General features: G+C 28.1%; 1 protein-coding gene and 1 long non-coding RNA gene across 15 annotated transcripts in view; one reads left to right on the forward strand and one right to left on the reverse strand.

Annotated features, from left to right (window-relative positions):
* Positions 1 to 13,584, forward strand: part of Trpgamma (Transient receptor potential cation channel gamma) — a 1,234,746-nt gene that overhangs the window by 1,212,049 nt on the left and 9,113 nt on the right. For all 12 annotated transcript variants that reach the window (XM_075357154.1, XM_075357155.1, XM_075357156.1 and 9 more), the window contains 3 exons: positions 566 to 680; positions 4,952 to 5,147; positions 6,296 to 6,490. In XM_075357154.1, coding sequence (XP_075213269.1) covers positions 566 to 680; positions 4,952 to 5,147; positions 6,296 to 6,490 — 506 coding nt within the window. The remainder of the gene's footprint in view (positions 1 to 565; positions 681 to 4,951; positions 5,148 to 6,295; positions 6,491 to 13,584) is intronic.
* Positions 3,275 to 13,584, reverse strand: part of LOC142319644 (uncharacterized) — a 49,857-nt gene continuing 39,547 nt past the window's right edge. The window contains exons 4-6 of one of the 3 annotated variants that reach the window (XR_012755242.1): positions 11,797 to 12,042; positions 6,145 to 6,458; positions 3,275 to 4,402 (exon numbers count right to left, since the gene is read on the reverse strand). This is a non-coding gene — a long non-coding RNA (uncharacterized LOC142319644). Of the gene's footprint in view, positions 4,403 to 6,144; positions 6,459 to 10,972; positions 11,150 to 11,796; positions 12,043 to 13,584 lie in introns of those variants that run through there. The other 2 variants (XR_012755243.1, XR_012755244.1) reach the window with 2 other exon arrangements.

Here is a 13,584-nt window from a genome sequence, read left to right on the forward strand (position 1 = left end):
ACCTTCAACTGAAATTTTTAATCGAGTAAAATTTTAGACAAGTCTGAAAACACTTACTTGATGATAAATGTTTAAACAGTCGATGAGCAATTTGATGTGTTCTTTTTTTAATAATAACAATTAACAACTTCCTTTCAAAATTATAAGAAAACTGAACTTTCAGAAATGTTATGTGAAAGCATAGGTTACAATGATCAGTTTTAGAAAATATATCGAAAAAATTACAACTTTCAGACTTATGTGATTTTTTCTTTCCTTTTAATTGTAAAACATTTATAACTGCGTTACATACTATGTAAATAAATGATACTTTTCCTATAAATGAATAGTAGAAGTAAACGCGTTATGTTTTACAACATGTATAATCACTACACAGTATATAATTCAATAATTATTATAAAAGAATATACTTGCAATATGTTAAGTATAAAAAATTATCAATTTAATTTGTAATTAAAGTGGTAACTTTTAATTTATAATTAAAGTGATAACTAATGAAGATGTTGTAACTATTTAGATATAAAATTATATATTTTAAATAGTTGTTTTTGTTTTTTTTTTTAAGGTATGAATCAGTTACTGTGGTATTATGCTGATTTGGAAAAACAACGATGTCCAGAAAATCCACAAGCAAAAAGCACTGATCCTGATGCTTGCCTAGTATGGAGAAGATTTGCAAAGTAAATAATCATAAATAATTTCAATCTATTTGGGTAATAAATAATAAAAATCATTATGCTGATATCCCCAAGATTTTTTTGGTCAAGACTGAAATAACAGGGTATAGAGTTAAGATTATTTCAATTTTTCCAGTATTAGAAACAAATTTGTAGAAGTATACAAAACAAAAGCCAGTTGGTTGTGCAAGTTGTTAGTATCATTACCATTTATTAGTTTTTTACAACTTTTTATAATACTTCAGAATTCTGGATCATAACCAGTTAAATGTATAATAACTTTTAATTTCATATGACACCAAAGTTTCAGTCTACATAGGCCATTGAGTAGTAAAATTAATAATGGTAACTCAAAAATGATCTCAGATAGCAGCTGCAATTGCGCTCACAATTTGTTGTGATAGATAAAGCTCTTATAATGGTTACAGAAACTTACAGATCAGAATAAATTATAAATCAAACTACGCTATTTAAAATTGTACATTTATCATTAACAGTGAGAATCATTTTCATAAAAGACTGGGGTACCAGTGCTGCTCTGCAGCATCAGTAAATAAATTAACTTAACTTATAAAACATAATTTACTTTGTGGTTCATAAGACTTCCTTCCAGACTACATTAGCTACACATCAACCCTTGAGTTTCATGTCCACTTTCAAATTATTTTGCACATGAAAGGCAATGTTTAAATCAATTCGAGGTAGAAGTACTCGTTATCCATACTCACAAGTGTTATAATTAACATGTCCAAACTAATGTCATATATTTTTCTGTCTATCAGTCTCGTTCCATTTAATAATCCCTTCACTGGATTTAAATTTCTAAGCAACATCACAATACTAACTTGTTTTAAAGTCAATGAGATATGGTAGTTTAAGTGAATCTTTGAGAGATAGGAAATGTGTATATTCCTTCAAAATGTTTATCTGAATTGAGTGATAGAAGTTGATGCAAGCTCATTTGATTGCTGTTGATGTGTTGAGTGTTTTAAGACCCACGTGAATTCTATGTGTTAATTAGTTGTTGATATATCTCGATTTGAATGCCATCGAGCAAGGATTTGAATATGAGAAAAGCTATGTTCCCTTAAAACTCCTATAATAATTGAGTGACTATATTCTATATATGCTGGTTATGTGTGTGTGTTTTAAGACTCCAATGAAGTGTTAACTAAATTAGTTACAGAATAATTGCAGAAAAACTACATTTTTTGTTTAACAAATTTTTTTAATATATAGATGATTCAATTAATTCTTCTGCACATTCTACCTAAAAATATGATGAAATTATTTATAGGTTTATGAAACATACAATCAGATAAAACTTTAAGTTAAAATTTAATCTTATGTGTTTGTGCGTGTGTATGTGCGTGCGCGTGTGCATATGTTTTTTGTTTATCTAATATAATGCAGTGATAACATTCATATTGTGACTGTAAGAAAATTGCTTTTTCAATTTCAAAGCAATAATTAAAATTATATAAAATTAGAATATCTTCATTAGTTATTTATTATTTATATTACACTGCTCAAAAAATCATCATAACAGCTTCAAAAAGTAAAAATCAGTACTACAAAAAAAATGAAATTTCATCTAGTAAAGAAAAACAATGTCTCAGCGAAGTTAAATTGCACAGTATAATTTTACTTTGCTATGTGCAAAGTATGAATACATTATCATTTTGTTAAATAAAAATAATAAATAAACAGTTGTTATTATGCCAAGCTTAAATATTTATATTCACATGTTTTAATTTCAATTCCTTTCTATAAATTGAGATCTTATTTTATTGTCTGTTGAGTCAATAAAAATTAACTATGCTTAATAGAAGTAATAGAGCACAGTATATAATAGATCTGTTCATTATGTAAGACACTATCAGGTACACATAGCATGATAAGCACATTGGGTATTTATTCAAGCACGTAGTTAACAAATTTGGCAGGCAGGAAGTCCATACATCAAACCTAAACTATGATTCCCACGTTTACTTTGCTATAACTTTTGAAATTTTGTTTCACCTTGAAGTTACAGTTGAAGTTGATAAATTGCAGTAGTTGATACATGTGACTGCCTACCATTTCACAAAACAAATAACTTGCAAACAAATTTGGTTTGACAATAAGTTCAAAATTAGTGTTCCTTCATCATGAGACGAAGATCTCAATTGATATGAGATCATTCTCACTAGGAGAAAAAATAAACTGAGGTTACTCATCCAAACCCAAAATGGGACTGCTTGTATAGAGGATTAACTGAAGTTAAAAAATAAAATTTTATGATCTTTTTTTTTCTCAGTGAAATGATTTTAGTTTCAGAAAGTAGATTTTATGCACAGAAAATTAAATAATTTCAAGTAATAATCTTTTATAGTTTTATTTTTCTGAAGTAAAATAATTTTAGTTTAAGAAAGAATACTGTAAAAATTTAAAATAAAATAATAGTTACTTTATTAGATCCTCCTAACAAGACAACCAGTTTTATTACATTTAAATCTCTGTATATGTACAAATCCAACTGAGTATATTACAAATAAGTCTCTGGTTTCATAGTGAAAATAAATTAGATATTGGACATAGATTATAATTATTGTGCATCCATTACTTTACTACGCATTTGTTCTGCCTATTGTACAATCAGTATTTTTACTGATAGCTGGCAAAGGTGATTATTTAATTGGCTCTGTTGTAAGTTGTATTTTTAATGTTTATACTGTTTATTGTTTATACTGGTGTCTTCTACTGTGCATACCATTTAATATACTGTGAAAATGGAATACTTTTCTTGACAAAATCAATAAAAAAATTTATATTGTGCAGCATATTGCAAGAGTTTTATTTATTAGCAGTCAAAATGATACTATGTTAGTACAGACTGTTAAAACTTTAATATAAAAAACTAAAAGCTATCTGAAGTATAATGACATTAATGGAAAATCAGGTAAAGTAAAGTAACATATTTAATGAGGATGTCTATCATCATGGCAGTAATAGCAACAAGCCACTTGAAACACAAAAATTAGTCAAGTAAAAAATTTTGAAACATAAAAACAATTTTTTCAGTCACTATTCACATGACTTGACATTTTTCACATATTTAATGGAAGTCAACACAAATCAATGTCCAAATACTTCTGTAAAATTAAGATTAACTGAGGTGTTCAACTAAGAGTGGACTAGTCCAAAATTTGAATAATTTAAGATCAGTTTTTTCTTTTCTATCTTGGCAGTCATTTTCTAAAGCAATCATCAGTTTGTTTGTCAACACAGTGGATGAGAGTTATTATCATCACTTACTCTAATCACTGAATACTTTACACTCACCGTAATGTCAAATAGAAAAATTTTATTCTTATAAAAATTAGTCTTTATCTATAATATATCACAAATGAAAGAAAATAGAAGTATCATCTAATTTTCTTAACACCTATTTGTTTATATGAAAATTAAAATAACCACCAATCAATATAAAAGACACAAAAAATTTCCTCCAGTACTTCTTTCACTCCAGTTAATAGTTCAGCTGAATGCTAAAAGAACAGGCCAACACAAATATATATCTACGTAAGAACATATATCTTCTGGAAAGTTTCTGCAATGGTTTTAACATTTTATGGACTCAGGGGATGATAAAATGTCAACATTCCCAAAACATCTGACATCAGAATTTTAGACTGATCGATACTTTCCCTTTACACTACAGTTGCTGTATAGAAGCAACAGACCTAGCAAGGAAAAAAAATACTTACAAAATACATACATGAATAAAATATTAAAAATTAATAAATAATACAGTGAGTCATTTCATACATCATTAAAATTAAATGTCTCTCTAACAGATATCATTATATTGAATAGCGTTTCTTTTAATCATTAAATTGGCCAGCATATATTTATATATATATATATATATATATATATTGTATATAAAATAATATTACCACTTACCAACAATTTTTAATGGAAATGAGTGCTTTCGGAGTCACTTCTCCATCTTCAGGGACTGTATGAAGTTATTGATTTAATTTTCATGTAGATAATTTTTTATGTATAATTATAATTAATTGAAGTAAAAATTATTATCTTCATAATAGTCGATTGTCAAATAATAAAATAAGTTATACATTAATGAAAATGTAACATCATGTCAGTAAATATTTATGACTATTACTATAGTAGAGAATAAGAATCAGCGATTTATCAGTTGTTATAGATGTGTAACTAATTTATTGTGATAAGTGTTGCTAAGTTATAATTTTAAATGTTTTTCACAGCCTGTTTGAAACATCACAGACACTGTTTTGGGCAGTTTTTGGTCTAGTTGATTTAGATAACTTTGAATTGGCAGGCATAAAAAGTTTCACTAGATTTTGGGGAATGTTGATGTTCGGGTCGTACTCTGTCATTAACATTGTAGTATTACTAAATCTTCTTATCGCCATGATGAATCATTCTTATCAGCTTATTTCGGTAAGTGGAATAATAAATTGTTGTAAATATTTTTTATTTACCAGCAACATTTACTTAGAATAATGATTAGTTATAAAGAAAGCATGGTTCTATAGAATGGTAGAAGAATAGTCTCAGAGGAAGATTTTGAGTTTAAGATGAGGTAAGATGTAAAAAGTGAAATATCAGATGTGGAGCTACTGAGAAACAGATTGGGAAATGGAAGGTAATGTTAGAGCTGGAGGAAAGACCACATGTGCTAACTGTAACAGCGGTGGCTTGGTGACAGAAACAACATTTCCACCACAGTTCTCCTTCATCTCTCTCCAAGAAAGTTTTATGAAAATATCATTACATATACATTGTTCCATCAAGTAGCTTACATTATCTCATGAACTCACAAGCAAAGGAATAACATATCAACTTAAAAGTGAACCTTAATTCACTCAGATAGAAAATGTAAAATGCAAAAATTGTTTATGTAAAATTTGTATTTACTGATAGAAAAGTAGTAGTAAAAGCAACAAGGAAATTGTTAATTAAAAAAATATATTCAATTTAAATAAAAATAAGTAGATGATGCAGTTGAGTTTTAATAAAATACTTTTAGGAAGAAAGTTGTGTACTAGCCTTATTATAAAGTTCTATTACAGTACGAATACATTGGTTTACCTTTTAACAGTTACTCTTACTACAAAAAACTCTGTACTATTCAACTGTGTGCTACTCTTCACAGTATTCTACACTAATGAGCAAAAAAATGGAATTAATGTGTATTTTTATATACGTTTTTAAGTACAAACTGACCCACTTTACCCTAATTATGTTCCAAGAAGTTTTTTATAGAATTATTAAGTTTATTTACATAACAATCATAAACATTAAACAAGTTGTTAGCATAAATATTATACTAAAGTTCTTCAATCAATGTAATTCTGTTTAAAATAAAACCTAAGACTTATTACTGAGATATAGATATGTATAATTTTTTGTCAAAATGGTAAAACAAAAAGCATACCCAATTTAAGTATACAGTTATAACGGAGTAAAAAAGGGCATATCAATTCAAACAATTTTTTCTTTCTTTCTATTTTCATGTACTAAAATGGTTTTCATTTATGATTAAAATTGCTTTTCAATGAGATCATCAATTTATTTTTTTAATAAAGGAAAGAGCTGATGTAGAGTGGAAGTTTGCAAGAAGTCAATTATGGATCAGTTACTTTGAAGAAGGCGGCACAGTTCCTCCTCCATTTAACATAATACCAACACCAAAAAGCCTTTGGTATTTTCTTCAATGGTTACAAAAGAAACTTTGTGGACAGTCAAGAGCTGCAAAAAAAGAACATATGAGAACAATACGTGTAAGTATATTTCACAAGTAGGTAACTAATAATTAAGCACTGAATTGAAATATTAAGAATTGTTTCCTAATTTGTCAGATATTTTTTAAGAAGATTAATCTATAAAATCTGCATGGTAAGCAGTCAAACACTGAATTCTTTTTTAATGATTCTTTACTAACAGTATTTTTCATTCAATTTAATTCATAGCATTTACCAATAAACAATTTATCATTCTAGCTAAAATTAAACTTATATTATGTGTACTTTTATTATCAATGAAGCAAAATAATATGTTAGTGTATTAAATATAGAGGTCACACTAGATCTGTAATTGCTGTTACAAGTTCACCCCCCCCCCCTCTCTCTCTCTCTCTCTCTCTCTCTCTCTCTCTCTCTCTCTCTCTCTGTGTGTGTGTGTGTGTGTGTGTGTGTGTGTGTGTGTGTGTGTGTGTGTGTGTGTGTGTGTGTACATTCTCATAAAACTTGAATACATCTGGTTGTGAAGTCACTGTATCATTATAAAACTGGAGTTGTAAGTAAACAAGATTAAAAGGAAGAAACACTTTAAATTTTTCCAAGTAAAATTATCATAAATTCATTATGAAAATAAGAATGACAAGGTACATTGCAGTCTTTAGAACCTAAATTCTGTAAAATAATAATGACTGTCAAGCCTTCTGCTCGCCAGACCTGGCCCCTTAGGATTTTTTCTTATTTTCAGAATTAAAATCGGTGATTAAAGGATGCTGTTTTGAGACTATTGATGACAAGCAAATTCATCACGGACCTTAAAGGTCATTTCAAATGAATCTGTCCAGGACTGCTTAGCCAAGTGGAAACACCGCAGGGAAAAGTGTGTGAATAGGGTTGGTGGGGGGGGGAGTACTTTAAAGGTGACAAGGACCAGTAACCTGTAAAATTAATAATCCTACCCTACTAAAGAGCATTTGTATGTGTGTCTGTTTGTGTGATCTGTAATTGCTGTTACAAGTTCACCCCCCTCTCTCTCTCTCTCTCTCTCTCTCTCTCTCTCTCTCTCTCTCTCTCTCTCTCTCTCTCTCTCTCTCTCTCTCTCTGTGTGTGTGTGTGTGTGTGTGTGTGTGTGTGTGTGTGTGTGTGTGTGTGTACATTCTCATAAAACTTGAATACATCTGGTTGTGAAGTCACTGTATCATTATAAAACTGGAGTTGTAAGTAAACAAGATTAAAAGGAAGAAACACTTTAAATTTTTCCAAGTAAAATTATCATAAATTCATTATGAAAATAAGAATGACAAGGTACATTGCAGTCTTTAGAACCTAAATTCTGTAAAATAATAATGACTGTCAAGCCTTCTGCTCGCCAGACCTGGCCCCTTAGGATTTTTTCTTATTTTCAGAATTAAAATCGGTGATTAAAGGATGCTGTTTTGAGACTATTGATGACAAGCAAATTCATCACGGACCTTAAAGGTCATTTCAAATGAATCTGTCCAGGACTGCTTAGCCAAGTGGAAACACCGCAGGGAAAAGTGTGTGAATAGGGTTGGTGGGGGGGGGAGTACTTTAAAGGTGACAAGGACCAGTAACCTGTAAAATTAATAATCCTACCCTACTAAAGAGCATTTGTATGTGTGTCTGTTTGTGTGTACGTCTCCCTTAGCTAAGAACATGCTTACATGATTGAACCCATCAAAAATCATATGATTCTTTTTTTTCTTAAATGTTTATAAACAATAAGTAAGAAGAAACAACACCAACAAATAAGACAAAAAAAAAGAACATGCTAACATGATTGAACACACTGCCCATCAAAGATCAAAAGATTTTTTCTTAAATGTTTACAAACAATAAATAACAACAGTAGTAAAAATTATAAAATAAATTAATAAATTTTACTACCGTAATTCATTCATTCAATATCATAGTAAATCTTAAAACACAACTATTTTCTATAGAAATAAATCGATACTGAAAATACTATCAATTATCCATTTTTATTTTATTTTTTTTAACCTTCAGAACCACCATTAAGTATTACTTCAGAGGATGAGATGAATGAAAATTTTTGTAGGGTGTGAAAATAACATGCTGACCGGGGGATTTGAACCCGATTATCCATTTAGATTAGCTTATTTTAACTTAGATTAACTTATTTCCTAATGAGGCAGGGTGCTTAACTGAACAATGACAAACCCTTTTTTCACTTTTCCTTGATCAATTTTCATCATTCAAAAAAAAAAAACATTTTTACTCAAGAGGTAATCAATTTTGGACACCTAATAATAGCATTCTGAGACGCCACCTGTCAGGCCAACCCACCCAGAGGGCCTAACTGTGAAGGCATGCCGTAGGCACGCCCTGCAGCAAGTAAAAGATTAAAAAAATAAACTTTGTTTATTTTCTGAACAGACCCTGTATGAACTGAAAACCCCAATTCTTTAAGTATTTGTTAAGGTAATGAATATAATATATTATTATCAAAAACCTTGACTTTAAGCTTGTTTAATTTCTTGTTTTATTATAAAATTTTCACGTAATATTTTGTCTTTTTAATAGGTAAATAATTTTTAAGGGTTTTTTATATTAATAATTGCATATTTAGATGTTATTTTTTATTCCAAACACGTCTTCTTAAATTTAATTTTGTGTATTAAGTTTAAAAGATTCAAATGCAATTTATAGAATTTCAATATAGTTTTTGAAATTCAAATAATTCATTGACATAGTGACCACTGTGACAATTAAACTCAAAAAACAAGAACTTAACCACAAACACAGTTTTGTGGTTGTTAGGGTTTATGTTTCTAAATTTTTAAGTTTTTATTACTTGTACAATTATGGAGAAACTGATGATGCGTCATCCTATGAAAGTCGACTATTAGTATTAGTTTTTTAGGTTTATATCTTACTGTGTTTGGTGGTTAAGTTTATATATATATATTTATTTAGTAAAAAAAAATACAGAAAATTTTAATGAAAATTATTTAAGCACATATTAGTATTAGTATCTGTTAAACAAAAGTACAGAAAATGAAATTTATTTTATTATTTAAAAATAAGCAATATGGCTTACGGCTTAAGGCAATTGTAAATGTTTCATTGGTAAAATATTCATTAATTTACTTTCCAAGAGGGCAGAAATTTCAAAAAATTAAGTGAAAATCTGCTCTTTATACTCAAAATACAAGTTTTAATTTCTTGAGTATCAATTAGAAACAAAAATGTTGACTCATCAATGAAAAAAATATTGAATTATCTATTTTGAAACAGGTTAACATTATGTTGATTTAAATGCAGACAAAAAATAATAATAAAATTCCATTGCTATATGAGTAGGAGATAGAGTGGAAGAAGAATTTTTTATATTTTCAGTGGAGTTATTTTACTAGTTTTATGGAAAATTTTGTTATAATTTTTAACAATATCTCACATAGTTTTATTTTTAAAATTGGAATCAGAAATAAGTTAGAAGACAATCCTTTTTATGACTAAAACCATTGAGTAATTTTTTTTTAAATCTTTAAAAACTTTTGAAATCAATAGAAAATAAAATTTCAACTTCTTAGAGATTATTTGGGGTAGAAAATGATATAATTCCTTTGACTAGGACAAATTGTGTGACACAAAATTAATCTTTTCAAGAATATATATGATTATTTTTAATTTTATCAAAAAGGCTGAACAACAAATTGAGTATCCAACTTTTTCTCATAGTTTTATTAAGAGCTTCATCAAATTTGAAATCTTTTAGTTTGTAGACCATTGACCTCTGTATCAACCATCTAATGTTCTGAAAAACATGCAAAATCTGAACAGAATCAGAATAGAGAAATATATCAACTTCATTTTTATTCCTTAGACATTAAATGGGAAATTTTAACATTGGTGTAATTATTGTTTTTAGAGTAAGAAGAATGTGCGACAAGTTAAGAAGGTTAGAATCATTTTGACTGGAGATGTCATGAATAGTATTATTAGAACTTTTTTCATTTTTTTTATTTGAGTTAGTATAATGATTGATCTTTTTAATTAAAATAGTTTGCATTGTTATGGGAGGTATGTGAATAATTTATGAGAGATGTAGTTTCAGAGACAGAGATTAGATTCCCAATTTTTTTTACAGAAAGTCCTTCTGGGGATTTAATGGAACAATAAGACATTACACCAATATAACTTCTTACATCATTGTTCTTTTAGGTCATTTTAAGTCCATTCCCTAGTTAAAACTTCAAAGATTATCTCTTCGTAATTCCTCTTGTAGTAAAATTCTTATCTTTGCCTCACTGCCAGGAAGCTGGATCAATATCGTACCTCTGGCATTTACATTACCAATGATGACTGTGTGATTATCAGGAGAAAAATCCTAAGCAAGAACTTCTGCTATCTGGAATCTCGTGGTCTCAGGACAAGAACCTGAATGTATTGACCAGTCAGGGAACTCACCCAGAAGTGATCCATTAACTCAAACCCAGACAATATAACATTTATTTTAGACAAACCACTTATATGGATGAAGACAAGCAGAAGGATTTGATGGTGCATAGTAGCTCTTCACTGTCTTTTCTTCCGCTTAATGACAGTAGCTTGTAATCATCCAATCTAAGCCTCCTTGCTACCCATCATTTAAGAGACTAAGATCAGAACATCTGCTTTCAGATCAATAACTCTGAATTAAATCCTTTATTATTAATAGCTCTAAAACACAAAACAATTTTAAATGAAATAAATAAACTTAACATTAAATGGAAAAACTAAAATACTTTTAACTGAAATAAAAATTATCACTAAAGTGATAAAAAAATTTTTAAATGTAAAATACTAATAGCCATTTTAAAAACTAAAAAATGCTAATATTTTTAGATAAATTTTCATAATTAACTAATAATAAAACAAAAATAAAAATAAAATATTTCAAAACTTTTATTCAACATTAAAACAAGTATAAACTTTAACTATTAACTCTTGTAAATCTTAATATTAATTTATATAAACACTGAAAATATATGAACAAACTAAGTTAAAACTGCTTGTTCTCTGGAAGGCAGACATGCCTATATCACTCAGTGTCATGAATAATAGAATATTTCTGAGCTAGAAAAACTTCTGATTTTCCATAAATTAAAATATTCAGCATAAAACTTTTCTAACTGTTGTATCCTCAACTGAATACACTTTTCACAACAGAAATGACTTTTTTTTTCTTTAGACCATTTGCTAGTCTTTCTTATACTTGTGAAAAATACTAAGCATCTGAGGTATAAGTAACATAGAATTAATTTCTGTTAGAGTAATGATGTTCATTATACTGTGACTTACTGTGATTAAAAAAGTAAGGATCTTACATTTAAATGAGAATATCACCAGCATTTTGTTGAACCAATATGGTATGCTGAATTGCAACAATAGGCTTGGTAAACAAGGCAATGTGAAACCTCAACACTTCTCTCTCTTCCTTGTAAGAATGTTTGTTAAACTTGAAAATGGTTATCCCATTTCCAGAAATGTCTTTTGTCGGTGAGGTTACTTCAACCATATGGTTATGGCACCTGACATATAATTGTGGTTTGTTTACTATCTGGTACATCAAACTGCAAAAAAAGAAGACAATTACAAACTGCAAAGACTTAAGAATGATTAATAATAAATATATATATACTTTTTTTAAGAAATTGAAATTCATTTTAAAATAAGGAACAATATCAGCAATAGATTAATAATACTGAAGTTAAAATTCATGAACTTGAATTGTCAAATTAATATCTATTACCAGAGAAACTAATTTAATTAAAGAAACTGAAATAAATAAAAATTAAAAAAAAAATAAAGCTAATTATAAACTAAATTTGTTACAGTTAAATAAAAAGCTAATTTACTTGAATTAGAAATATGCCAACCATGTTTTCTGTTATTCAATTTTTTTAGTTGATTGGAGTTGTGAATAGTTAGTGTCAATGGCTACTACAGGTGGGAGTATATGTTTTTAATAGATGGTAGAGTGGAGGAAATTTAAAAAAAAAAAACATTTGATAATCTCTAGTACTTAACTAAATCAAGTCTTTTTGTTCATTAAACAACAAGTGTTTCATTTATTTATGTTTCTTAATGTTTCAACTTATCTAGACAACATGTTCAATAATTAAAATACTTAACGGTTAAGAAATAACTATTTCGTACTATGAAATAACATTTGCTATTATTATATTTGAGTATTAAAATTAATATTTAAAAAATGGTAAGATATTTTGAAAATAGTATTTTTCTAGGCTGATGCTGGCATACATCTTCAATAGTCTTCCTCTGGATCTGCCTTTGAACCAAGGTATTTTTACATTAAAACATCAGTATCCTGGTGAAATTAAATTTTTAAATCTGTTCAATGGAATTACAATAACAGAACCACAACAGTACTAAAAAGTAATTTTAAAATTCGTTTCCTGTTTATTAAATCGTTTAAACTGCAACATAAATTATTATTACAAGCAAAAAATAAGTTTTATTTCAAAATTATATCAAACAATAAAAATTATAGAAAGTTTTCTGGTAATACAAAAAACAAAACAGAAATTTTATCCTACCAAAAATAAAATCCAAATACTGAAAAAATTACAGATTACAAATCAGTTAAATTCATACAACTAATGCATCACTGCTTAGAGATACTTTAATGTTTATAAGAATATTAAACATTTTTGAACCAAAAAAAAAAAAATAACACTAAGAAATCTGTTGTAAAGTAAAATTCTTTATTTTAATACACATATGGTAATAAAAAATTCAATCTTATCGCTCCAAGAAAGACCTTAGTAAGAATCTAGTGACAAAAAAAGGATCTTGTTTTTTGGAATATGTAAAGTAGGGTATTACTGTGAATATGTGAAGTAGGATCTTCAATCAGCATGACGTTAACATATGTTAGTCTAAATAACATGCATGATGGTGTAAGTAATATTATTACATTGTACGTGTAATGTCAGGTTAATTTAAAAAATAGTAGTAGTTTTCACGATCCATTATAACATTAATAAACTTCACTGTTAGTTCTATTTTTTCTTTAATGGGAAAGGGTAAAATAAATCTTTCAGTGCAATATTGGATTACTTTACAGGCTATGTCAGTTTGAATCTTACATG

The sequence above is a fragment of the Lycorma delicatula genome, chromosome 2 (genome assembly GCF_047948215.1).
Source record: "Lycorma delicatula isolate Av1 chromosome 2, ASM4794821v1, whole genome shotgun sequence".
Classification (NCBI taxonomy): domain Eukaryota; kingdom Metazoa; phylum Arthropoda; class Insecta; order Hemiptera; family Fulgoridae; genus Lycorma; species Lycorma delicatula.